Source organism: Rhinolophus sinicus, linkage group LG13, assembly GCF_036562045.2.
Source record: "Rhinolophus sinicus isolate RSC01 linkage group LG13, ASM3656204v1, whole genome shotgun sequence".
Taxonomy (NCBI): Eukaryota; Metazoa; Chordata; class Mammalia; order Chiroptera; family Rhinolophidae; genus Rhinolophus; species Rhinolophus sinicus.
This window is the reverse complement of record NC_133762.1, coordinates 53,361,759-53,388,888: the sequence shown is the minus strand read 5'-3', so window position 1 is coordinate 53,388,888 and position 27,130 is coordinate 53,361,759. Positions and strand designations below refer to the sequence as shown.

The 27,130-nt window shown below is 40.4% G+C and overlaps 1 protein-coding gene across 8 annotated transcripts in view; it reads left to right on the top strand.

The window, feature by feature from the left end:
- Positions 1–27,130, top strand: part of KIF16B (kinesin family member 16B) — a 293,589-nt gene that overhangs the window by 153,383 nt on the left and 113,076 nt on the right. For all 8 annotated transcript variants that reach the window (XR_002136070.2, XM_019714654.2, XM_019714650.2 and 5 more), the window contains 2 exons: positions 4,038–4,120; positions 5,605–5,693. Coding sequence is in view for 7 of the 8 variants with exons in the window: in XM_019714654.2 (XP_019570213.2) it covers positions 4,038–4,120; positions 5,605–5,693 (172 nt within the window). In the remaining variant the exon portion in view is untranslated. The remainder of the gene's footprint in view (positions 1–4,037; positions 4,121–5,604; positions 5,694–27,130) is intronic.

Genomic DNA, 27,130 nt, shown 5'->3' with positions numbered 1-27,130 from the left:
CTCAGTCATTTATTCTTTTTTTCCTTCAGCTCATGTATTGCTTTTTAATATATACCCATGAGTCTCCTTTTAGCAAAAACAAACTACCCATGGGATCTATCACCACCCTCCAGCTACTACCAATTCTGTCTTTCTCTTCATACACAGACTTCTTGAATGAGTTGTCTGGACTCAGGAGATCTTTAGCTCTTAGTCACTCCTCAGCCCGTCTAGTTTGGCTTCTCACCACTATCATAACAGTTTCACTGATCACCAGGGCCAGTTCCGACCTCCATGCCACCACCCCCAATGGCGTTTTCCAAGGTGCCCAATCTCTTCTACCTCTCCATTCTCTCTTCAGGTGACTTCCCCACACCCATGGCTTCATTCATTAGAGATGACTCTCAAATATATATATATATATATATATATATATATAGAGAGAGAGAGAGAGAGAGATGTACACACACACGTATGCATATATACCTAATATCTGCAGATATATGTATATATGTATATACAGGTATTAGGTAAATATGTACACATATATGTGTGGTGTATGGGCGTGTTTTATATACTTAAATATTTATATATATATATTTGAGAGTAAGTAGGTAGTAGGTAAGATGGTAGATAGACAGCTTGATAGGCTTTTTTCTTTTGGAGCTTCAGACTCATGTTTCTGCCTGCCAAAGACACTCAAATTAATTATGTCTAAAATCAAACTCATGATTTCCCCTCTAACCCAATCTTAGTCTTTTTCTAGTGTTCTTAGTCTGTGTGAACACTCCCCAACCAACTAATTATTGCAGGCCAAACCTGGGGAGACATCTTCCTCACCGCTCTTGTTCGTATATCTAGACCATCACTCAGTACTATTGATCTTATCTCCTAAATATCTTCCAGACTTGTTTATTTCTCTCCTTTTCTACCCTTCCTCCCCAATTCTGAGCCACCATCATCTTTGACCTGGACCATTATAGTGGCCTCCTACCTTTTTTATCTACATCTATTCGTGTCCTCTTTGGTTCATTCTTCAAATAGTGGAAAGAATGGCCTTTCTGAAACCCACATCTAACCATGTAATGCTGCTGCACAGAGCCCTTCAGTGTCTTCCTATTGCGCTTCTATGAAATACAAGATGCTTTACTACACCCTGCAAGATTGTTTGTGGTCTGCTCCCTCTCTGTCAAGCCTGATCTGTACAGTGCTCTCCCTTGTTCCCTCTGCTATAGACGTGCAGCTGTCTTCAATCAGTCATCATCATCATCATCATCATCTTTTCTTGCTAAAGGACCTTTACGTATGCTACCCCCCCTACCCCCAATCCTCAGAGCTTGTCTTAAGCACCACCTCCCCAAAGGTATCCTTTCTTAACCTCTCCTGCAATCAGCTCCCTTCTTCTTTGTTCTTTCAACACTGGGAAGGATATCTCTTCTTCAGTTGCAGCTTTGCATTTATTTGTGGAATTACTTGATTATTTACTTCTTTCTCGTACTTGTTTATAAGGGCAAGGCATATATCTGGCTTGTTCAACTCTGTATCCCCAGTGCTTACCAGTGACTAGCATATGGTAACTGTTCATTAAGTATTTGTTGAGTGAACAGCAGTATCATGTAAAAATGAAGCAAATTTTTAGTCAGTAGGTTTGTTGAGTAGAGTAATACAATAGAGGAAATGTAAGGAAACTAGCTTTACCAGAGCCCTCTTTGTGTGCCAATAATTTACACACATTATTTAGATGGCAACAGGAATGTTCATGGGTAGTTTTGTTTCCTTTTATAACTCTTTAAAGGGATTTTTATATGTATTTCATGCAAATACATGGGTGGCAAGATTATTTTCAGTGATTTAATATGATATGAAATATGTCTTTGAAATGCTATTCTATTTTTCCATTAACATATTTTAGCAATTTTCAACTTGCATGGCTGGGCATTTGATTAACAGAAAGAAAAAGAAGAATTGGATTAGATGTAATTAACTCCTCAAATGTGATTGCCTTATTAATCTCTAATGTCACTTTAAGAGCATTAAATATACATATATCTTAGACATGGCTGCTTAACTTTTGAGTCTCTATGTGGCACATAGTTCTGAGTCCTAGTCATAAAAGGCATGGGAAACACCATTCTTAATTATGGTAATGGTGCTTTTCCATAATTGGAAAACATATGAGTGTAATTTTATATGAGGGGGATAAGCAGATTGTAGAGTGGATAATATCCCCTGCTGCCCCTCTGAGTCTCCTAAAACTGTGTTCTCCTTTTTGTACTGACTCTATTTCCACTACATAATAACCACCACCAGAATCAACCCTTCGGTTGTCCCTTGGTTATGATCTAAACCTATTAGGTTTTAACCCTACTGAGTCTGAAACTTCTTGAGAATCCGAGACAACTTGTTGAATTGGCAGGTAGATAAACTGGTGTGAAGCTCCAGAATAGCTGTCTGGGGTTATGATGTAAACTTGCAGGGTCCAGGTGGACATAATACCCAAGTGGGGGGTTGGTGACTGTTGTCAACCAGAAGTCACGTGCTCTGTCAAAAGGGGGCAGCCATCAGGGCCCAGGGATTTTTGCCAAGTGGCAACATGGATCTACTCGTACCATATCTTCTGATTTTTGAGGGAATCCAGAAAGAAACTCAGACTTTTATGTGAAAATTGCAGATTTTTAACTGTTGGCAAGTAATAATTTTGGTTTTTAAACATTGCACAGGACACACAAAACACATCTCTGAGCTGAATTTTTCTCTGGCGACCCGTTTGTGACCTTTGGTGCAAATTCTTTATCCTGGTTCTCCAGGTCCTCAGAATCTGTTTCTGCGTCATCTATCCAGTATCGATTCTTGCTCCTATTTCAGATGTCCTGCATTTTGGGTGGTCTTGACTCCCTCCCCTCTGCAGACATAGCAGGCCTATTCTGTCTAAGGCTTAGCCCTTGCCTGTGGTTACCCCAATTTGGAGCACCTCTTTTGTCCCCTACCTGTCCCAGCTTATTTCCTCAGTGCAAAAGTCTGTCCCCACCTACTGCAGACTGCACTCATCACTTAGATGCCCGACACTTCATTATATGTCATCCTTCTTGGCTGACTTCTAGTATCTGTGTTTTGTCTTCACAAATCAATTGTATTCTTTTTCAGGGCAAAAATTGAACCTGGAGGTCCATTCCGAGATGTGGTAGACTCACAGGTGTCGATGGGACCAGATAAGATAGTCCCATTGACACCTGAATCTCTTCTGGAACATTGCTTCCCTTAAATGCTTCCAGTGACAAAGAGCTCACTGCCTTTCGTGGCATCTCTGCAAGCTTTCGACAGCTCTGACCTTAGAAAGTGTTTGCTTGATAATTTGCTTAATCAAGCTGAAATTTGCCACCTGCTTCCCCAAAGATTTTGTTACCCTTGGGAATTTACATTGAATTATTTTATCCCTTGTGTAGTTGTTTTCTGAATAAGCAGGACCCTGGTCAATCAGATGGAGTTTTTCTTTTAATAGGTTTTAACAAGAATCAGTGTTTTTACATGGAAATGTAAAACTACATGTACACAATTTCTTTCCTGTCAAATTCTGAGGGAGATTTTAGTAATAGTTACCTGTACTTTGCCAATTTCCCCATGTTTTCTTTTAAAAACACTTTCCTTTGAAGTTTTTAATTTACCGGCATTAAAACACATTTCCTAAATTTGTGACCATATGTTTTGCTTGGTAATACAGCATCTCTTTGAAGAACTGATTTCCTTTTTCTCTCTCAATAATAAAAAGTATAATTACCTGAATATTAAGTTTTAAATATTATAATATATTCTAATACTTGGATCTATTACTTTTGCCTTGGGTAACATTTGTCTTGCAACGTTTGGCTGTAAAAATAAAAGTATTTGCAGATTTAAAAGTGGCTTATGAAAGCAGACTTTTGAGACTAACTCTTCCCCTTATTATTATTGTTTTATAGTGCACTGGAAATTGCATTTGAACTGTAAAATTCCATGTTCTGATGTTGCCAGTTGACCAGGTTGCTAACTGTAAACTCATTATTGTCTTTGTGTGTTCTCAGGTGCCGTGATACTCTTGGGCAGAACCAATATGTTTCGCTTTAACCATCCAAAGGAGGCTGCCAAGCTCAGGGAGAAGAGGAAGGTGAGTTGCATGAAATCTCCAGGAGCTAACTCTGATCCAGGTGGGGCTGGGGCTGGGGCTGGGCGTGGGCCTGGGCCTGGGCCTGGGCCTGGGCCTGGGGTTGGGGGTATCTCCACTCTGGTTCTAGAAGTTTGATTTTCTGGAGTACAGAACCAGAAAAGTCATTCTGGAGCCTGGATTGATTCTAGGGAGTTAGTTTCCCAGCAGATGATTGGCTGATGAAGTAGGAGGGCTAGCAATAAAGTCCAGAGCAGGAGAAATGGCTCCTTCTAGACCCTTCTCTTCAACCCTACACCCCCACAAAGGTATTGGACATCATTGTGCATTAAGTAGAGAGTGGCTTCCATTTATGAGCATCTATTTAGTAGTTAATCCAATGTCAGAATCACTTTCATCCAAAAGTTTGCTCACTTTTTATTTTGAGCCATATTAAATAGGACTTTTGATTGGGGTGTGAAGCAGAGAGTGAGTTTAGGACAACTGGGAGACACTTTATCTTGGTTGGATGGGGATATCCAAGGGCACTTTAAATGCTGGATGGGGGAGGTGGTTAGGGGACCAGAGAGAGAGGGAAAAAATGAGATGGAGAGAGATCTACCTAGGGACATCATGGTGTCCTTAGACTGAGGGAGATAATGAAGACTGTAGCTAACATTTCTATGAGCCAAGCACTGGGCAAAACTTCCACATACATTCTACTGCTTTATCTGTGCAGCAGCTGCTACTACTCTCATGTCACAGATGATAATGGTGAGAAACTAAGACAAACTTGTTCCTGGGACAACAAGTGGTGCAGCCCTGAGCTGCAGCTTTGACCTCCCAACCAGGAAGTGTTTGCCTTTTGCCAGAGTTACACAGCCCCACATCTCAGCCTAGTTTTGTAAGGACTGCCCAAGGTTGCCAGTGCTATAGATGGGAAATAACGAGAAAGCTACAAACCTCAGCCTTGTCCGGGCTGCTCGTTCTAGCCAGTGAAGCCTCTTATCTGTTCCAACCCAGGATCTCCCTGGAGGATCCTTCTTAGTCCACAGTTGCAGAAAATTTGCCAATAGCTTTCCATGGAAGCAAAACAGGTCAAGGTCTTTATTTTTTGGTCTCTCGTCCCCTGTCCCCTGTCCATCTGTATCACTCAGTAAATGTACTTGAGTGTTGCTGATTACAGGACAGTGCTCCTGCCAGGGAATGAGGATGATAACGATGTCATGCCCTTCCCTCAACTTTAATGCAGCGTGGTCAGGGAGACCATCAGGGTGCGGAGTTCCTGGTTGGTTTGCCCAGTCCGAGTATGCTAGGGCCCTGCTCTGCTTAGTTGAAGGTTTGGGTTTGAGGCTGTCCCTGATGTGCCACACTCAGACAGACCAGCTGGTATGCATGCTCATGAGGAGTGTATGCCCTTCATTGCTTCTCACAAGTTGAAAGCATTAAGTCCAGAGCACTGGCCTCTATCTGCTAAGGTAACTGATCTGCCCTGTGTCTGCTCTTAGAGTGGCCTTCTATCCTCCTTCAGCTTGTCCATGACTGACCTCTCGAAGTCCTGTGAGAACCTCTCCACAGTCATGTTATACAACCCAGGGTGAGTGAACAGCAGTGTCTTCTTCCTGTGATTATTACTGTGATGATGTCTATTGTGTCAACTCCATTAAAGTCACTAGATAAAAATAACACTTATGCAATCGCGCCTCCTTATCAAATCAGCCATAGTCATTTTCCAGGTTCCTTTCCAGCCCTTGCTATATATGTACATAATTTTACTTAGTTATAATCACAACATAAATGAGATTACATATTCTGATTTTTTAAAATTTTGCTGAACAGCATAATCATTAGTGAGGGTTGCTACAAGCTTCATTATCATTTTCATAACTGTCTAATATTTTAGAGCTGGCACTTTGATTACTCAGTGCACGATCTCTCTTTGGCTGAGGCACTTTCATCTCATTTTATAAATTTATTGTAATAACAGAGACAGCTTTGAGTCTTAGAGCACAATATAGCCCAGAAAATTATGTTTACAACTTCCAAGCTCTGGGGGGTCCCCTGAGGACACAAACAATAGTGTTTTGTTTTGTTTTTTAAAAATATAATTTTATTAGTTTCAGGTGCACAAGACAAAGCAAAACTTAGACGTTTATCATTTATATCCCTCACACTGTGTGAACCCTTCTCCCCCCATCCACTACCCCTCTGACATTGCACACAGCCATTACATTCCCACTGTCTCTATTCCTAATGCTGTACTCCGTGTCCTGTAACCATATACATACAAATATATACAAATATATACAAATATATATATATATATATATTCATATAAAATTACAGTTGACATTCATTATTGTTCAGCTTCAGTTTCAGGTGTACAGTGCAGTGATCAGGCATCTACATCTTCCCTGAGGTGGTCTCCCAGATGTGACACGTGTCCATTGGATACCCTACAAAAGCTTTACGACATTATTGATTACATTCCCCAAATTAATTTTCAAAACCCCGTGGCCATCTTGTGGTTACCGACTATTTTCTAATCCCCTCACCTTCCCCCTTTACCCTACCCCCCCTCCCATCTAGCAACCCTCAGTTTTTCCTCTATGTCTCCAAAACTGTTTCTGATTAGTTCATTCACTTAATCTTTTCTTTAGATTCTGCATATAAGTGAGATCATATGGTATTTTTCTTTCTCTGTCTGACTTATTTCACTTAACACGTTGTGTACGGCGGGGTTTAAATCCCTCGTGAAGATTCTCGTGATCCGTACGCAACGTGTTAACATACAGTGTTTTAAATGGACTTCATGGCGAGTGACCTCAGATAATCAGCTTAACTACTCAAGTCCTTCGGTGTTTCATCAGTGAAATGTTGGTAATGGTGAAAATGTCTAAAAATAGGGAACTAGATGAAAGGCCTCTGGGGGTCCTTTCCAGGTGTGTGAAGTTTCATAAGGTTATTCTTCCTATAAGGAGAATCTCATGTAAAACAGTGCAGGTAAATCTACTAGCTAAATAAGTGAGCTAAAACTGACAACATCTTCTAGAAGTGTCATTATTTAGTAGTGACTGTATGCCAGCTCTGTGCTAAGCACCACACATCCATTATCTCTCTTAATTCTCACGATGACTCTGTCCCCGGTTCACATAGAATTTATATGGTTTGCTCACCCATGGTTTTGTAGTTAGAACTGTGGTGTAAGTCCAGGTCTCTCTGATTTCCAACCTATGTTCTATGTTATGACCTGCCTTTCTCCAGTTGAGAGCTAATTCAGATCTGGAGCCAGTTCCATTGCCTGTGGCTCCTGGCTCAGCATTTCTCACAGACACTGGGCCCGATGTCTCACAGACACTCCCTCCTTCAGTGCAAGTCAGTACTCTGGTTCATGGAAAGCAGACATGCCTAAAAGGAGTTTCTTTCTAGTCATATCATAGGAGTTTAAAATTGGCAGGGACCTTTGATCACCTTTCTGGATTTTTTCATTTTCTAGGTTACCGGAAGCACAGATGTGACACCTTGCTTGAATTAAAAAATAAATAAATAAATAAAAGCCAGATAGTGCAACACCAGGGCTGCTGAAGGCTCCTGGGTCTCTCCCTCCTTCCAGAACTTCTGGAAGTATAAGCAAGCGGTTGACTCCCTTGTGTCAACCTTTGTCTGTACCAGTCAGCTCTTCCATCCAATTATGTGGTTATTGAGGAGAGTTGTGCTTATTAAATAAATTTGTCTTGAAATAAGCCATATTGATAAAAGTCCCTCAGCAATGGATTACCGTTACTTCGAAAGGTGTGTTTTGTTGTAGGTCTTTAATTCCTTACAGTAATTGTAGCAACCTCTTTTTATCATGGCTAGGTTGAATAATTCATATGCTCACTTTGTTTAACTTTAATATAATATGCAGGTCTTTAGGGTTAATTTCAGTTTACATAGTATGAGTCATCTGTTCAGTACTGTTTGACTAATTCAGTTGTTCTGGGATATGAAGAATGCTTGCTTGGAGTTGTCTCCTGGCCTGAAACTGAGCTCTGATCCTGGAACCCAGGCACCAGCTTTATTATCCTTGATGGTGGTACCTTTTACTTTGAAACAATTTGGAAATGTTATATAGCTGTTTGGTGCCTTTGAAAACCAAAATTTGTTCTGCAGTCTGCCTATTCCCTGAGACACAGGGTCACCAACTGTGGACCCTCTTTCTTTTGCATGATAGATGGGATCTAAGTCCTTTTTCCTTCCAATGCAGGAGAATATGTGGTCCTCTTAAAAGTGGTACAGTGTTTCCCCGAAAATAAGACCTAACCGGAAAATAAGCCCTAGTGTGATTTTTCAGCATGACATCCCCTGAATATAAGCCCTAAATGCGTCATTTGGAACAAAACTTAATATAAGACTCAGACTTATTTTCGGGGAAACACGATACCATTTTTTGTTGGTTGCTTGTTTTTAAGTTAAAACATTTTTTCTCAGTGTTTATAAAATGTAGGTCTGAGTGTACTAATTTTAATCCTCAAAATCTTTTCAGTTACTTCCCATGGTCTAACAAATAAAACTGTCATTCAGACTCTTCACTATGCTCTTCTCAGCACATCCCTTCATGCTTCTGGGCACCAGCCATTTCGGGTACCATGTTCATTGCTCAGACCCCCCTGGACTAGCTGTGCCTTTGGGATTCTTCCTTTGCTGGTTTCAGAGCCTGCAATGCTATTTAAGATGTGTTCTCTTGTCCTATAAAGTTTAGCATGTAAGATCTCTCTTCTGCAAGCTGTTTCCAGCTTTTCTCCTCCCAATGAAAAGTAAGTGTCCCTTCCTTATGGTACATTGACACATTTATGTCATCTTTATTTTGTTCTTCTTTGTAATGGACACTCATCTCTCAGCAAGTCCTTTCTGAGCCCCTCCTGTGAAGCAGGCAGCTTCTAGCAGTGGCACAGTTGCCAGCACCATCAGTGAAGTCAGTTTACAGCTAGCTGTGGGAGAAAAGCAATCACAGGTAATTTACAAACAAATGCAGAAAGCAAAAATGAAATCAACATAAAATAAGACAGTCTTGGAGCAGTATTTCATGGAGTGATCAGGGAAGGCTTCCTGAGGAGGGGATATTTAATCTAAAACTTGAGTGGAGAGAAGGTGACACTCAAAGGGGGAGAGAGGAGAGTATTTCAGGCAGAGGACAAAACAAGCACAATGGCTTAAAAATGAGAAGCTGCAAGAGGGCGCAAGTAGAAAGACTGTGGTAAGAAAAAGGAAGAGTGGTAGAAGGTGAGTCAAGGGCTGTCTAGTGCAGGGTCTGGTAGGCCGTGGAAGGCGTTGACTCTTTTCTAAGTGCGAGGGAACCACTAGCGGGCTTTAAGAAGGGAGTGACCCGAAGAAGTGCATACCACAAATAGGGTGTATGTGTGTCCTTGGGAGAAAGTAGCATAGGAACAAGAAACCACTTAGAAAGCTGTATCCTTCGTCCAAGTGAAAGGCAACAATGGCTTGGATCTGGGTGGTAGCCATAGAGATGGAGTATCAAGGAATCAAAAGAGTGAGTCCCAGGTTTTGGATGTGAATAACTGGGAAGATTATGTGTCCATTCCTGAGGTGTGGGAGACAGGGAGGACCGGTGTGGGCTGGCGTTTGGGTAAGAGTTCGGCTTATGTGAATGTTTTCCGCATTAGATTAGAAGTTTCTCAGGGTCAAAGGCTTGTTTTATTAACTTCTGTATGTTAAAGTGTCAGTCACAAAACATGCTTAGTATATGTTTAGCAAACAGATTAAGAAGGAACTTTCTCTGGGTATCGGGTGTTCGAAGTAGCAGAAAACAGCATATGATGCAAACGAATGTGTTTTTGTGGAATGGGTCAACTCCCAAATGACACTGCGGTTTTTGAATAATCTCAAGATCATGTTCAGGATCCTTAAGCAAAATGTGGGAAGAGAGTCTCTTGATGCCACCAATGTGCCTTCTGTTCACCTGGCTTCAGTTAACAGACACATTTTGTCTCTGCCCCTCCTGCAATACTCATTTGTAAAAATTCAGATTAAAATTACTTAATACTTCATCGCCCTGACTTCATGCTCCCCTAAACTTGTCACCTGCTATAGAGAATAATTGCCCATGAATTAAAACATAATTGGAGACAAATTTCCTGCTCTGATTTATAAGATGACACCTTGTGAAGTTGACTGCTCCAGCAACTCTGTAAAATGAAGCAAAATTAAAGCTGTAGCCATGTTCTTTATATCTTTTTTTATGTTACAGTATAAATACCCTCAGCCTAAATTAAGCACCATATGAAAAACTGGAAGGACATTGAAAGATATATGTTTACTGCTTGGATCCTGGCTAAATAGGTTGTTATTTAAATCTGGATAATAAGGTGCTTAGACACTTGAGCATGTTAGTTTCTCAAGATGGACAAGTAGGGATGAGATGCTTCAACGGTTCAGCATGAATTTCGGGAGAGTCTGCTGTGTGTGTGGAACCTGTCAGTGTCAGTTGCAGTGTTGTCTCTGCTAGGAAAACTGACACATGCAATTGAACCCATTTAGAGTGAATGCAAGGCCATCTGTGACTTAGGACAAAGAGCAGTGGTTAAGTAGCATGTCCTCTTGGAGGTCCGGTGGGAAAGGAATGGTGGGAAGTTCCTAGGAAGGAATTCTTTTCATGTAGCCACACCTTGTAATGTGCTGGGCAACAGAAAACTGGAGACGTCCAGAAGGAATCTTTCTTGACACTGAGATCACCTCAGCCAGCGTCATGGAATCTGTCATACGCCTAACGAACAGAAACCCACTTATCCTCAAACCTTATGGAGGCCAGGCATTTTCCCCCTATTATAACATCTTCCCCAGTTTTCACTCTGTTCTGCTCTCTCTCATAGCCACACGTCGCTTATAGTAAGTAGCCAGGGGAAGGGTGGTATGGAGGGGATAGCAGGGCTTATCAGGAGCCTTCCTCTCAGAAGCTTCTGGTCTAGTGCTTTCTTCTCCAGAGTTGAGGACTTAAAGATGTTAGAAGTCTATAAACATGCCTTACCTTGGAGAACAAAGCAGGGAAGAATATTAACCAAAGACTCGGTCCTGGACACCCACCCCTGAGGAATCCCAAGTCACTTGCCTCAGCTCTGCTTGAGAATTCTTTCCAAGATTCACAAATGAACTGGATTCTGTGCTGGGCCCTGAGATATTTGCAAGTAGGAGTGGCAGACTGGAGAGAAGATATTCTGGGAGATGAATCTTTTATGAGTAAAACAGATGGAGTCTGGAAGGAGAAAGTCATGCTGAGGGTTAGAAAGAAATAAGAGGAACCTGCAGATTGAGGCCTGGCTGAGCGGCACGCTGATAGCCAAGCATCGTGATTTTTAGTTTGCTTTTGATAAACAGAGCTGCTCTTTGGGGAGATGCACTTTGGGGTTTGGGCAGGATGGGTTATAAGTAGGAGAGAGATTGCAGGTCAGGTTCATGGTTAGCATGTTCAGAATTTATGACTATGATTTAAATGCATGACCTCAAATAAAAGAGAACTATTTTCTATATACTCAGAAGCATTTGGTAACTCACTTCTTCACTCTTTGTTTTTTAAATTGTGGTAAAATACACTCAACATAAAATTTACCATCCTAACCATTTTTAAGTATACACTTAAGTAGTTTTAAGTGCATTCACATTGTTGTGCAGCCAATCTCCAGAACTCTTTTTATCTTATAAAACTGAAACTCTGTACCCATCGAACAGTGACTCCCCATTCCTTCCTTCCCCTTTTCCCTGGCAATCACCATTGTACTTTTTGTGGTAGGAATTTGGCTATTTTAGGTATCTCATATGTAATCATACAGTATTTGTCTTTTTGTGACTGGCTTATTTCACTTAGCATAATGTCTTCAAGGTCCATCCATGTTGTAACACATATCAAAACTGTTTCCTTTCTTTTTTAAGGAAGTGATATTCAATTGGATGTATATACCACATCTTGTTTATCTATTCATCTGTTGATGGACACTTAGGTTGCTTCTACATTTTGGCTATTGTGAATAATGCTGTTATGAATATGGGTGTGCAAATACGGTGTGAGTCCCTATTTCAATTCTTTTGGGTATATACCTAGAGGTGAAATTGGTAGATCATTTAGTAATGGTGTTTTGAATTTTTAGAGAAACTGCCATACTGTTTTACATAGCAGCTTTACCATTTCACATTCCCACCAACAGTGAACAAGGGTTCCTGTTTCTCTACATCCTAGCCAACACTTGTTGTTTTTTGCACCTTTTTTTAAAAATGATAGTAGCCAACCTAATGGATGTGCAGTAGTGTTTGTTGTGCTTTTCCTGTGCTCTTTATTTCCCCCTCCCATTGTTTCAAATGTCCAATCTAGAAAATAGTATTTGGAAATATAGAAAGAAAATCTCAAACCTTAGTTCCCCCAATAAGTGTAGTAATCAAATGGTGAACATGAGTCTAACAAGGATCAATTTCCTGATGACTTCTCGCAAGTTCTGCCAAGTTCAGTTCAACCAGCTCATTCACATGCATCTCAGAATCCAATTGATGGTTGGAACCCAAAAAGTGTTTCTAGGTAAGGAGAGAAGTGATCATCTTTGCATTGAAGGGATCACTCTGGTGGCTGAGTAACAAGGGCACTGAAGAAGTGATGGGAAGGACATGTGAGATAAAGGCTTGAACTGAGGCAGCAGTGGAAGGAACCTAGAAGAAAACTGAGCTATAGAGGTTTTCAGGGCAGGAAGTAATGAGGTCCGGATAATTAATTAGATGTGGGAAATGAAGATACTGATTTCCATTTTCTGGTTTAAATAATTGGTTAAGGGTTGCATGCTACCCAGACAAAATACAAATACAGGAGAAGGAAGAGCAGGTTGTCAAGAAGTGTAAAGGATAATGAGTACAACCTTGAAAAACTGGGCTCCAGGCGAACTTTCTCCTGTAAGTGACTGTGCATTTGAATATTCTGTCAGCCGCTACATGCTAGGGTCTGTGCAGCCTGTCAAAAGTACAGGATTCAATTGGTTCTCCTGTTGAATAAAATAGATGTTCACAAGTTCTATCACTTTTTCCTCATCCATTCAGCTGCTGTTTGAGGGGCCATCATTTCTCCAGTCCTGTGCTGGGGCTCTGGTGAGTAAGACAGACGGGTTGAGTCACCTCAGAGCAGGATTTAGTGCACAGGGAAGACGTTTGTGAATCCTGCCACAAATCAGGACACCGGTAACATTTGCACATGGGACTCTTAGATTACTCTGGGGTGTCTTTCATTAGGGACAGCTGTGCAGTTCAGTCTAGACCCCCCTCCCACCCCGGTGCTCTGCATCTCAGTGTAGTGAGTCCTCTCATAGGCCCCCACTATTCATGAAGCCTGTGATCAGCAGGTGGCCAAGCCCTGGTGAAAACTGCAGAGTTCGGTGTCCCTACTCCATAGTTGCCTTGTCACTTCTGTAGGACCAGTTTTAGCAAACCGGAATTAGAAAATAATTGATGAGGCACCTCCCTCTCAGACTTGTTTCAAAACTTTTCTCCTTCAGCTTTTAATACTGTACTCCCGTAGGCAAAGTCGCTTTTAACCTTCTTAATGACTGCATAATGCACAGTATTTGCTTAATAAATGATAACAGCCCCCTCCTCCTCCTCTCTTTTTCTTTTATTAAACTCTCGTTACCACTTCTACCTAAAGATGTTGGAACCCTTCTCGAATTTCAGCTCCTTCCCTCTCTTGCCCCAGGTTCCTGAGCACCAGCCTGCTTTCCTGTCTTTTAATGGAAATCACTTCCCACTCTGCCTTGGGAATTGTTTTCTCCTCAAATTTCCTCTCCACAGAGACTCTTCTCTTACCAGCTCACTCCCTCTCGCAGTCTCCATCCCCACCCTGAGCAAATCCATGGGGCCTTTTCACTCTGAGAACTTTGCTGTCTGTCAATGTGGGAAAATATGCAAGATATTTTTTTTTTCTTTAAATGGCCAATGTGCTGCACAGTAAAGGAAAAATCATCAACAAAATGAAAAGGCATCCTACTGAATGGGAGAAAATGTTTGTAAATCATACCTGATAAGGGGTTAATATCTAACATATGTAAATAACTCATAAACTCAATAGTAAAAACACCCAAAACAATCCGATTAAAAAATGGACAGAGGACCTGAAGAGAGACATTTTTCTAAAGAAGACAAACAGATGGCCAACAAGCTCATGTAAAGATGCTCAACATCACTAATTATCAGGGAAATGGAAATCAAAACCACAATGAGATATCACATCCCACTTGCTGGAGTGGCTATTATCAAAAAGACAACAAACAGCAAATGCTGGAGAGGATGTACACTGTTGGTGGGAATGTAAACTGGTAAGGCCATTATGGAAAACAGCATGGAGGTTCCTCAAAAAATTTAAAAAAAGCTATCACATGACCCAGGAATTCTACTTCTGGGTATTTATCTGAAGAAAACGAAAACACTAATTTGAAAAGATACATGCACCCCCATGTTCATTGAAACACTACTTATAATAGCTCAGATAAGTAAGCAAACTGAGTCTCAATTGATGGATGAATGAGTAAAGAAGATGTGATATCACTGGCCCTGACAGTGATTCCTGACTTCCTCCATGACATGACAGACGAAAGACTTATGGACCTACCTCTGGAATCCTGTCTCAACCTTGAACCAGAGGGTGGAGCTTAGCATTCCTCCTTAGCCCTTCCTGGTCACTCTTCCTTCCTCTAGCCCGGCCCCTCAGTGCCTATGGGATGATTGCCAAGCTCCAACAATCGTCCATGACTTTGTTCTCCAACATTGTCTTCTGTCACTTTCCACCTTGAACTTTATGCTTTGGTTTAAGTGGACAAAACAGATCTTTCACACCTCTCTTGAGGTTATTAAGCCTGTCTAAAACCTATCTATAAAATCTATCTTGTAAAATCATCTATAGAATCTTCCCACTCTTCTTCCGTGAGCCAGGCCTCTTCACTTTTCAAGTGAGTATAGGAATTGTCTCCTCAGGAAGCATCTGTGCCTCTCCAGTTTGAACCAAATGCTTTCTTTCTATTCTCTGGCAGGCATGTCGTGCATACCTTTATCGTAGTGTTTTCCAGATTCATTTAACTGGATCCTTATGGCTGCTTTTCTGTTAGGCTTTTTGTGGGCAGGAACCATTTCTTCCTCATCTTTGAATCTCCAGAAGCTCGCACACAGCGGGCACGTTGAGCTGTGGGTTGTGGACAGCAGACATGCTCTCAGTCCATAGGATGTATCTGCTTACGGGTCTCCATGTGCCTTGTGCTGCAAATGGATCCTGTGTACTTTTTAGTAACTCCAGGTTAGCTGCGCCCTATCTTTTTTATTTCTCCCTCACACACATGTACTTTATACATGTTTTGTGGCTTTATTAACTATTACAAATCAGCATATCTTTTTTTTTCTTTGGTATCATATACACCCAATTATGTGGGTTTTTTGTTTGTTTGTTTGTTTCTTTGTTTGTTTTTGCAATAGACTAAAAAAATTACCGCTTAGTTCTTAGTTCCTCTTAGACCAAAGCTCTCTGAAAGAATTAAGTCTAGTTTACAAATTAATGTATCCAGTAAGGTCCAACTTATCTTCAAAGCACCCAGTTTTTTGTCTGTTCAACAGGCAACATATTAATTCTCCACATAACCACGGCTAAAAAAGCTGTGCTTTGAATAGTAGTAAGAGTTGGAGTTTTTCAAAGTAAAGTACTTGTTAACCAAGGACGTTTTATGCTTATCAGTCCAACTGATATGCACATAAAGTTGGGTGTCTCATTTCTAACGTAGTTTAGTTTTGGAACTTGCTGCTGGCCCACATCTCAAGCTCCCTGGAAACTGAGATTTGTATACACACATGCGTGGTATTTGGTGCCAGAAAATTTTGGGATGAGGCAAAGCAGCCTGGTGACTTCGTTTAGGTGTTAGCTCCACTTTGGAGAAGCGCCCAGCCAAGGACTTTGCCCGGAAATAACTTTGCTGCAGGGGAAATGTTCCTCCTCAGCCGGGATGGAGTCTTAAAGGGGAAATCGGGCCCACTGCTTGGGCTCCGCTGTCCTGCTCTGAGACTGCAAACAGGCAGCTAATTTGGCAGGATACCGAAGCTTTCACAGCTTCTTGAAAGTGCTTGAAGCAGAATTACATACAATCCAAGTTCATTTCAGTCTTGAAAATAAAGGAAGGCATTTTCATTTGTGTTCTATTTCCCTTTAAGTACTAACCAGTGGTGAGCTCATTTAAATGGATATATCTGAATAATTAAATTCTGAAGAGGAGAAACACCCATGCTTGGACCAAACAGTATCAGAAGTGAAAAATCAGACCTGTTTTTAGTGAGCCATCCAAGCAGCTTCATGGAGTGTCGCGGTCTGAGATGCGGTTTGACTGGCAAAAGGGCCAACACAGACCTCAGTAGTTGTAGAAGGCCCCTAACTCTGAAGATGGTCTGAAGTCATCAACAATCAGGGGATGAAGACAGATGAGTGATAATTATTTTTAGCCTAACTTTTTATTTAAATGTCCTCATTCTGGAAAATTTAGAAATCATAAGCAAAAAAGAAGAAATTACTGCAGAGTTAAACATGTTGCTCTACGTTCTAGTCTATACCTCTGCCTGTTTGAATCTAGCCACCTATGTCTTTTCCTCTCTGTATGTGAGTGGGCGTATATATGTACACACATTTATGTAGATATACATTTATACATATATATGTATATTTATATGTCCTTTTACCAAAGTGGGTTTAAAGTGGATTGGTAAGAGTTTTTCACACTTACAGATCTTTTTCTTTCATTCACGTGTATTTTCCTACATCATTTTAGTATTCATGTCATATTCCATTGTATAAATATTCCACAAATCATTTCACTTGTCTTCTATTGTTAGGCATTGCGTTCTCTAGTTTTCAGCTATCACAAGGAATTGGGGTGAACATATCTGTAGCTGTGTCTTTGTGCTTATCCATGATTACTTCCTCAGGGGAGAAAAAAAGTGGAAACGAAATACTACACCAGAGGATGTATATAGTTTTAAGGTTCTTGATACATGTTCACAAATTGTTCTATAGAATGGTTGTACATATCACCACCAGAGTTTCCATCTGCTTGCAAACTGGAAAGGCATTCTCTTGAAGTGTGGACTTTGTCAATATATGTACACCTTACTCGATACAGCTCTATGCTGTATTCACAGGAACTAGACTAGGGAATCCTGCTAACAGTGGCTCTGTCTAGAAGTGTGTCCTGGGTACCCTGATCATCACCAAGGATTCCACAAAACGCCTAATTTACCCTGTGCTGAGCTACATGCTGTACTAGAATGTTGCGTGTAGTTAGCGCCAGCCTTCCTGGTCCTTTCAGATTAAGAGTAGGAATGGAATTTTGGAATGTAAAGCTGGAAGGAACTAGCTTCCAAAGCACCAGCTGTCAACAATTATATAAAAAGTAAACAGTTTCATTTTCCTTTCTATCCCCCACCTCTTCCCTATTTCTTCCTTATGTTCTTCCTCCCTATTTCCTTCCTCCCTCCCTTCAACTGAAAGTATAAATACATCACATTAGGGAGAAAGTAATAAGACATCACTAACAGGGTTATGCCCTTTGTTGAGCCTTAGCTCAATGTGCTCGACTCCAAGCTTCCCGAAAACAGGCACAGAATCTAATTTGTTGTTCACTCAGCACCCAGCATAGTACCTGAAACGTAGTAGACATCTAATAAATATGAACTAAGTGAATTCATTTTCCCCCCTTATTTAATTCATGCCAATGTAGAAGGGGCTTCAGAAATAGAATCTGGTCATAGCTGGAGATATGCTTGGTAAGATTTATAGCTTTGGGTGAGGCCCTGGTCTAGACTGCATGTCCTGCTAGAAATGGTTATGTTACCTATACATATGGTACCCTGTTCTCTCACTTTCTAGTGCTTTATAAATTGTTTTATCTTTTTTACTTTTTCTTGCTGACCTTGAGCATGAAAGTTTTATACATGTAGTTGGCAATATTTATGTAGCTGGTGATTTTGTAGTTAGCCTGTGTTTTAGTTGATGGTTATTTACTGTGTTTATCTCTGCTGCTTTATTTTATTGGACCTTCATTTTTCCGAAGTTTGCTTCACTGCAAGCCTGATTTCCTCTCCAGCTTTTTGTCTCAGTTGTCTTGCTTTTTTTATGGATCATTTACTAACTTTACAGTTGCTGGAGAGTGCTTCAAATAACTTGTTAAGATACACAGTCATCGGGAACTTGTGATGAAAGCTACTGAAAGAAGTGTGTTTCTTCCTTTCATTAGCAGAGATTAGTGTTAATTACGGCCTTTGCTTTGTTCCTTTTTTGTCCTTGAATATTATTTTACTGTGAGCCACTTTAAATGATGGGCTCCCTTTTTTTCCTGTTTTCAAAGTAGGCAGAAAGATGAGCAGTACAATTTAAAGAACAATTCGTCTTTATTCAGTTACTTTAGATTTGCATTGTGCTTCACACACTTTGTGCAGGATCGCAAGCTGAATTGTAAAGGTCAACTGAGGAAATGAGACTTCCTAGTGAAATGAAGAATGGTAGTTATGGGCAAGGGTGGAAGTGAGTAGATTTCCTTTTAGTCCTACTTGACATCATGATTTTCTTTTCAAGTAACACATTAACTCGATTGCATACCATAAGCTCTCTGTACTTTTAACGCATTTGATTAGAGCTTGTTTTTGATTCAGTAGAAGGTTCCAGTTGTACCTATCCATTCTTGCTTTCAGGTCTTTGCACATGCTGTTTCCTCCTGGACACTCGTCCATGTGTGTACCAGCTCTTCACATGGCTAAACCTACATAGTCCCTAAAATCTCAGTTTAAATGTCACTTCCTCATGGAGGCCCTACCAACCCCAATCCAAATTTCATCTCCTTGGTTATTCATTCACAGCATCCTCTATCTTTTCTTTGTAGAACTTTAAATAGTTGGTAATTATGTCTGTTGGTGCAACTATTTGTCTACTCTAGGTCTGTATATTTAGTGGTAAAGTAAAAGGGTCTGATTTTCTTACTATTGTCTTCCCATTTATAAGTAGGTGGTTTGAGAGTCATTGTTGATTGAATGTGTGTGTGCGTACGTGTGTGAGAGTAAGAGAGAATTGTGCCCTGATGAGGCACTTGCATTCCCTTCTTTTATCACAGACCATAATTCTAACCTCGAATAGCTGTGTCCCACGTCAGTGACATCTGATGTTTAGTCACCATCAACCCCTACATTTTATGATTTTCTAAGGTTAATCATCATGATTGTTGGAAATAAATGGAAATAAACCAGAGATTTGTGAAAGCAAAAAGGAAATGAAATGGTTGCCATAATCAGAGTAGATTAAGAAGAATTTTTGAAACAGGTAGTCTGTCTCATAAATTGAAATGCTTATTACAAAAAAGTAAAACATTCAGGAGTGAATAAAGTAATCACAAGCATTCACAATCCTTCTACCAAAAAATAATGATTGATTTACATTTGTAATATTTACTCATATTTTATAATACATATATATATACATATATATTTTTAATTGTACATATATTATAGTTATGCAGTATAAAGAATATTTAAAAAATAAAATTGAGATCATTCTAGATATATAGTTCTATATTCTGATTTTTTAAAACATTTTATTGTGAACTTTTTCCCATGTAATTGAGCATAAGTCTTAATTCTGTGTTTATATCATAATGCAATTCTTGCTTAATCATTAAATACTTTGGGGCATATTTTTTTCACATAAATTGTTAATTATGTTGCAATTAATCCACTTATGTAAATCTTTCCCACTTGGCTATTTTCTCAGCTAAGTCTACACCCACCTGAATTCTTTATTTGATGGCAACTGCTGCTTACGTTCAAGTAATAGGGGAGGAATGAAGAGAGAGACGTCAGAGAGAGAAATAAAGGGAAGGAAGATTTGAAGACCTGAAAAAGAAAAGGCATGGCAGTGGAGAGCTGGGTGTGGGCGGATGGGCCTGTGGAGACACAAAAGGCGCTCCCAGACCTCTGTTCAGCCCGTCTAATATAGAGGTGCACATACCAAGCATTGCCTGGTTAGGTGTGTTTGCATTTTGTCTTTCACTGTACAATATCAGAGGAGTGCAAATTTATGAAGCAGATTTGCAAAGCTCTTCACTTCAACGATGTACTGTCAAGGCAGAGGAACTGTAGTGCATTTTAAGTCTTTTTCATATCTTCAAACTTCCCTTCTCTGCTCTCTGTCTTCCCGCTGCCCAAGAATTTATGTAGCTTTTCTTAAACCAGCCTTCCCATGGGCTACCCAGTGTAGATCCCACCAAACCGTTTTGTCAGAATCATCTACCATGTACATGCCCAACAATATGAGATTGCTTGCATAAGTCATGGTGTATGTCTAGTACAGAACTGCATGATATTAAACTGTGATAGGATAATAGTTAATGACTTGGGGATTTGTCTATGGTATATATTAAGAGGAAAAGTTTACAAAATAGACTCTGTTTTAGGCTCTCACTCATGTGTATGTGTATGGCTGTGAACACCAAAGGTTGTGTATACCAAGATGGGGCATTCGTGGTACGGGACTTACCTGTTTTTCTACGTTTGCTACAGTTAATTATTTTCATCTTGAGAGTGTGGGATGCAACAAAAGTTGTTGTTTCTAAAGGCAAAGAGAGTTTTGCATTGGCTGACACCACCTCTTCCTCATGCAGGTATTCTGTGACTCTGTAGTTTGACTCTGGCTGTGAGCCTCATGTGTCACTGACTTCAAAGCTCTGTCAATCGCTGTCATTGGGTAAACACCTATTAGATGCCTGGCAGAAGGCCCTCAGGATGTATAGTCAACTAAGGCAGGTCTCTGTCCTTAAGTAGCCCTGGTGGACCGGGCTCTGTCCGCCTTCTATGACCTATAGGCCCTGGGTGGTCTTGCCCTGGCTCCCTCTTGGGCCACAGTTGTTCTCATGCCATCACTGTCCCCTGGTTCCATCTGCTCTCGCCATGCTGGTCTTGCTGTGTTCCCAGTGTGCCTCACGCATTGTCTTCTGGTCGTTGGCCTGGCTTCTCCCTCCTGTTTACACTAGATGCATCTTGATGGTCACTCCCTTCATTCAGATCTCTCCTGAGTGTCCCCTTTTCTTTATACCCTGGCTTCATTCTTTTTATAGTACTTAGCACATAACACACTCATTGTGTTGATTGTCCCCTTCACTAGAATGGGAGGTTTATGCCAGCAAGGACTCGGTTCCTCTTGCTGCACCCGCAGTGCCTAGGACAGTGCCTGACACATGGGTGGTCTGTTGAACAAAAGAGTTAATGGATGCATGAACCATTGGTTCCTGTATCTCATCCTGTGCCTTGTGTAGAGGACTACACAGGGCAGTGGAAGGAGAGGTCACCCAGGAAGGTGTCTCTGAGACTGTCAGCTTAACCTTTGATATGCTGCCCACAGTCTAACTTCCAGGTTTTCTTTCTTATCACTGCCCTTTATTTCTCTAAGCAATAGCCAAACAAGGCTCTTTACTGCTTCCTTTGCTTGTATCTTTTGTCTTGCTTCTCCTGTTTTTTTTTGTTTGTTTGTTTTTTTCCCAGTAGATTTTCCTCCATTTATCACACTGTGTCCTTTGGTTATTCTGTCCATCTGTCAAGGCCCAGCTCAGAAGGAATAGCTCCTCTGGGAGGCCTCCTCTCCTCCCTGCAGCCATAAGTGTTCTCCCTCCATCCTATTTCCTGTTTAAAATGGAATTTTCTTGTCATGCTCATCACATTCTGTGTGATTGATATATATGTGTATTTTATTTCACTTACAAATCATTCTTAAGACTGAAAGGCACTTTTTGCATTCTGTATTCCCCTCAGAGTCTAATACACTGCCTTGTACGTAGCAGGTGCTTGATAAAGGTTTCTGGATGTGTGGCATACATGCCTGAATGAAGTGGCAGCAAAATTGCTGGTGGTATGGTGAATTATTTTTAACTTTTGGGAAGCTATTTCTGGGGTAAAAGTTAGCATGGTTTGCTTGAGGAGGTGAGATGGAATTCCAGAGGTGAAGTAAGAATGGAGGAGGAGTAGGAAGAGGTGGGCATTACTCTTGGCTCCTTTAAAGAGGAGGTCACCTTGGACCTCTCTCTAAAACTCTCTGGGCCTCAGTCTCTTAACCTTTAAAGTGGGGGTGGAGGGAGCAGGATGTAGGGGTGTGTGCTGAGTCCAGTGCATGACCTCTTTGAGTCTCCATATAGTTCTAACCGCTGTGATCCTATAGCTTGATCAGATAGGTCTCCTGGGTTTAACATTTGGCCCTGACTGTCTTTATTAGAGTAAGTTATACTGTTATGAGAACTAGCCTACAGAGAAACTCACTTAAAATGCTTATGGTATCGAATTTTACTGTTTTTTGTTTTGCTTTTTGTGTTTTTGTTTTTTTACAGTGAACCTTGTTTCTTTGAGCACTTTCGTTTGTAATACCAAAGGCTAACATGGGATCCTGGAAAGTTTTGTTTTTAATAATTTTTATTTTTCAATTACAGTTGACATAGAATATTATATTAATTTCAGGTGTACAACATAGTGATTAAACATTTATATAACTTACGAAGTGATCACCCCAGTAGCACCCATCTAACACCATACATAGTTATCACAATGTTATTCACTATATTCCCTATGCTGTACTTTACATCCCCATGACTATTTTGCAACTACCAGTTTGTACTTCTTAATCTCTTCACCTTTTTGGCCCATCCCCTCAACCCCCCTCCCATCTGGCAACCATCAAAATATTCTCTATGTCTATGGAAAGTCTTTAGTGAATACTTTCTAGACCAGGGATTTGGAAATTTAGTAGAAAACTAGTCCCAGAGTGCTAGGGATATTTATGTTATAAACTCTGACTTTTACCCAAAAGCGGTTTAATTTCACAACCTCTTAGATTAAATTGTGTTGTGAGACCCCATCTTGATACATACATCTTGAATTGCAGTTATATATAAGCCACTTTCTGTAAGGTAACCTGGCATGTTACACCATGATTTGGGGGTGAAAGGAGACAGGGAGTGAGTGCTGTAACACTTCCAGCTGCCTCTACACGGCAGCTATTCTGAGCTTTCTAATGAAAGTTTACATGAGAGTTGATGCACCTGGGAAAGATCACAAAGCCTTTCTGTGAAGAGTGGGAATCTGGATGAATGGCCAGTTTTCCCCTTTATGAGTTTCCCTGTGTCTACCTTGGCCCAGTAACTGGTTTCTGCTCAGCCTTTAAATAACATCGAGAATGTCAAGGTTCTCAGGGTCCGTGAGTTGATTAGGCAGAACCTGCACAAACTCCAGCATCCACATTCAAATTTTCTCTTTAGTTTTTAAGATGGATTCTCCCTGTCTTCTTGGAATGTGCTCATTCATAAGATGACTTGAGACTGATTGCAAGTTCCTGAGGGTGGTAGCATTGTGAGAAGGTCAGCCATTCTGGTCTAAACTATTACAGAACCCACTGTGGTCAAAACCAAATCCCTTCAAAGGATCTGGGAGAAGCGAACCATCTTACACTGAGTCTAGCCTTTCCACCTCCTTTCCATCTGTCCCTTACCAGAATCTGGACTGAGGAATGCCACCAAACATTCCAGGAAAGAGGCCAGGTTTTTTTTTTGTTTTTTTTTTTAGATGACATATACTTGCTCAAAACCAGCGACATCATTTGCAGGGCTCAGAGCATAAAGAAATGGGGACCTCCTATTCATATATTTCAGAAAGATGATGACAGTAGAGCATCGACTGAATGCATGGCACTGTGCAGCTTCAGGGGTTGCACACCATGAAGTCATCCCTGTATTTGATTATAACCTATGAGTCACGTAGGAGAAATCTAGGCCTAGCACTGACCAATAATTTTTTTTCTTTACCCGTTCACACCTGCTGAAAATATCCACGTGGGGGACTGCCTCACCTTCAGCTCATCTCCGTTGTTGGGTGAGAGCTCCCTTCCAGTTAGTTCTATTGCAGTCTGGAGCTCAGCTTCCATTACCCTCCCTGCCTCCACCTCCTTTGAGGTGGCTCAAGTGTTGGCTGGACTTGAGGAGCCATTTTCCTCCTTTTAGAAAGTGAAATAACATCAGGGGTACCAAATTAATCACCACTGGAACAACACAAGATCTCAAATATTTATGCTTTCAGTTCATAAATTTTTAATTTCTTTTTTTGATAATTACGATTTATTTTCAGTGTAATGGTACAAAGTGAGAAATTCCCATCCCCTTGCTTTTTCATTTCCAATGATAACAGAAATATAAATTATAAGATGCACAGTTACACCTAAAGATGCTAGATGTCTTTTAATGCAAAAAAAAGAAAAGCTGTTTCTCATAAAAATCAGTTGTATGCCAAGCATTTTGTTGGACCTAACACAGTATATGTACTTCCAATTGTCATTTTAAAATGCTAAAAACAGCTGCAAAAATTACATCTTTTTTGGTTTTCCTTTTAACTGTAACATTTAGGAAATTAGCATTTGGGGCCAAGATAATTGCAGTGAAGTAAGATAGTGAATGGCACTTATTTAAAATGAAGCCACATTAAAATACAATTACAGTTGATATTTTGTCCTTGATATTAACACCCTCACATTTATATTTTACAATCTATTGAAATTTGCTATTTGGCATGATGATCATTGATTATGGAAAAAGGTGCATTTTAAAGTATGATTATTAAATATGTAATATTTAACAAAAGTTACATAGTACCGGCAATAGCTCATATCAACACATATTTAAAATATAGTTCCTAACTTTGTAATTATGACACACTCCTCAGACTCTTTGGGACTTTGTTTTAAGTTAAGACTGAGCATCTTCATATTTTGTTTTTTTCTTGTTTTACTCTTATTTTTGAGGAAATGGGAGTCATTATTTATCAAGGACATACTGTTTTAGAAAGCAATTAAACTTTTTTCCTATTTGTTATACTTAAGTTTCCTATTTGCATAATTAAATTATATTTCTTCATTCAGAATTAGAATGGATATATCTTTTTGATTTCTTTTTTTAATTTAATTTTTTTCAATTATAGTTGACATACAATATTATATTAGTTTCATGTGTACAGCATTGATCTGATTTCTTGACTCAGAACTTTTCAATAGATACTACTCTTCAGGAGGGATCAGAGCTGTGACCTACATCTGAGTTTGACAGCTGCCACTGATCCAGATACTTTTCGCTTTTCCATCCCAGTCACATATTGTAAAATGAAATCTTCTCCCCAGGAGGAACCAGTGAGCTCATCAGCCCAGAGACTGGGTCCCTCCCCCAAGCTGCTCTCAGGCCACCCTTTCTCTGATCCGTAGGCCACTCCTGATCCATTCACTCTGGCATCTGCTTCTGCATGCTTTGCCTTTCCTAACTGTTGTCAGCTACTTGCCTTCCAGGCATTTCCTTTTAAGTTTGACCATCTTTCTAAATCCTGACGTTATCTTGTGTGACTCCACATGGATAACTCATTGTGGAAACTAATTTGATTTCTTTCTTTCACCTGTGTGCCCTGTCTTGTTCCCCCCCCCACACACACACAGTTACTTCCCTGTCCAGTCAAGTCCTCACCCCTATCACTTGAACCATCCTCTTCCTAAACCTGAGATCGTCCTTTGGCTCTCTCGCTTGCCAGAGTCACAGCTGGAACCACTGAACTGTATTCCTGCCCTGAACCTATACTCATGTACCTAGACATCTCCCCTCAGTGCAACAAGAGATTGGTGCCTTTGTAAATTGATGGCTTCTAAGCTTGAGTGATACCTAGCCACCCCTTTTTGCTTATTATCCTTATCAGTTCTCATGCCCATGGCCCCTTCACCTGTTACAAATAATCTCCATATTCTCTATGCCTCTAAGCCCACTACTCTTCCTCCTCACTCTTAGCAGAGAACCTGTCTTCTGACCTCACAGAGAATATAGAAATTCTAAGAGAACAACACCGTCAAATCCCGTCTACATTTATCCTTTCCTCCTTCTTTCCCGTCCCAATGGCCGAACTGTACTGTGGACTCTATAGGATTCATAGCTAAAATTTATTAACTGCTGATTTCTCAACATTAGATCCTCCACCCATTAAGGACTAGGATTATTTTTAGTATATTTTCAGATGAGAAAACGGGCTAAGAGAGGTTGAGAGCTTGTTCCATAGTTACATAGGTGCCAGGATTTGATCTGGTGTAGGCAATTCCAGAGCCCTTGCTTTTAGCCATTTGTCCATTCTTTCTTCTTATGCTCACTCAGGGTCCCCTGAGATATCCCAACCTTGCCCCAGTTTTGTATCCCCTCTCTCTCACGGCTTGTTTATACCAGAATTTAAATATACATGAGTCTCTTCCAGTTACCAAAATCAGCACCCATCATCCTAAAACTACCACCTCCCCTTTATAACGAAAATTACCAAGAAAACTCTCTACCATATCTACAGTCACGGTCTCCACTTTCCTCTCACTCCTCAACCCACTGTAGTCTGGCCCCAATCCACAAAGGTCACTCCAAAGTCATTGGTGACCTCCATGTTGCTAAGTTCAATGAGTTCTCCTTGGGGTCTATCTTAAATGGCATTTCTGAAGCACATCATACCGTGTTACCCCGAAAATAAGACCTAGCTCTAATGTGTCTTTTGGAGCAAAAATTAATATAAGACATATTAATTATAAGTCTTATTTTAATATAATATAAGATCTGGTCTTATGTAATATACTATAAGACCAGGTATAATATAATATAATATATCATATAACACCGGATCTTAGATAATATAAGACTGGGCCTTATATTAATTTTTGCTCCAAAAGACGCATTAGAGCTGATGGTCTGGCTAGGTTTTATATTCAGGGAAATACGGTATTACTAATCCCTACTTTCCTGAAACACTCCTTTCCTCTGCCTACCTGTCCTGATCTCTCTATGTCTTTAACTGCTCCTCACCCCTAGCCCATGTGAAGGCCTGTCCTCTGCCAGTCACTGCAGTGCTGTGTACTTTCAGACTTTGCACTAAAGCTCCTTTATTCTCCGTCCACACATACATTTTGGG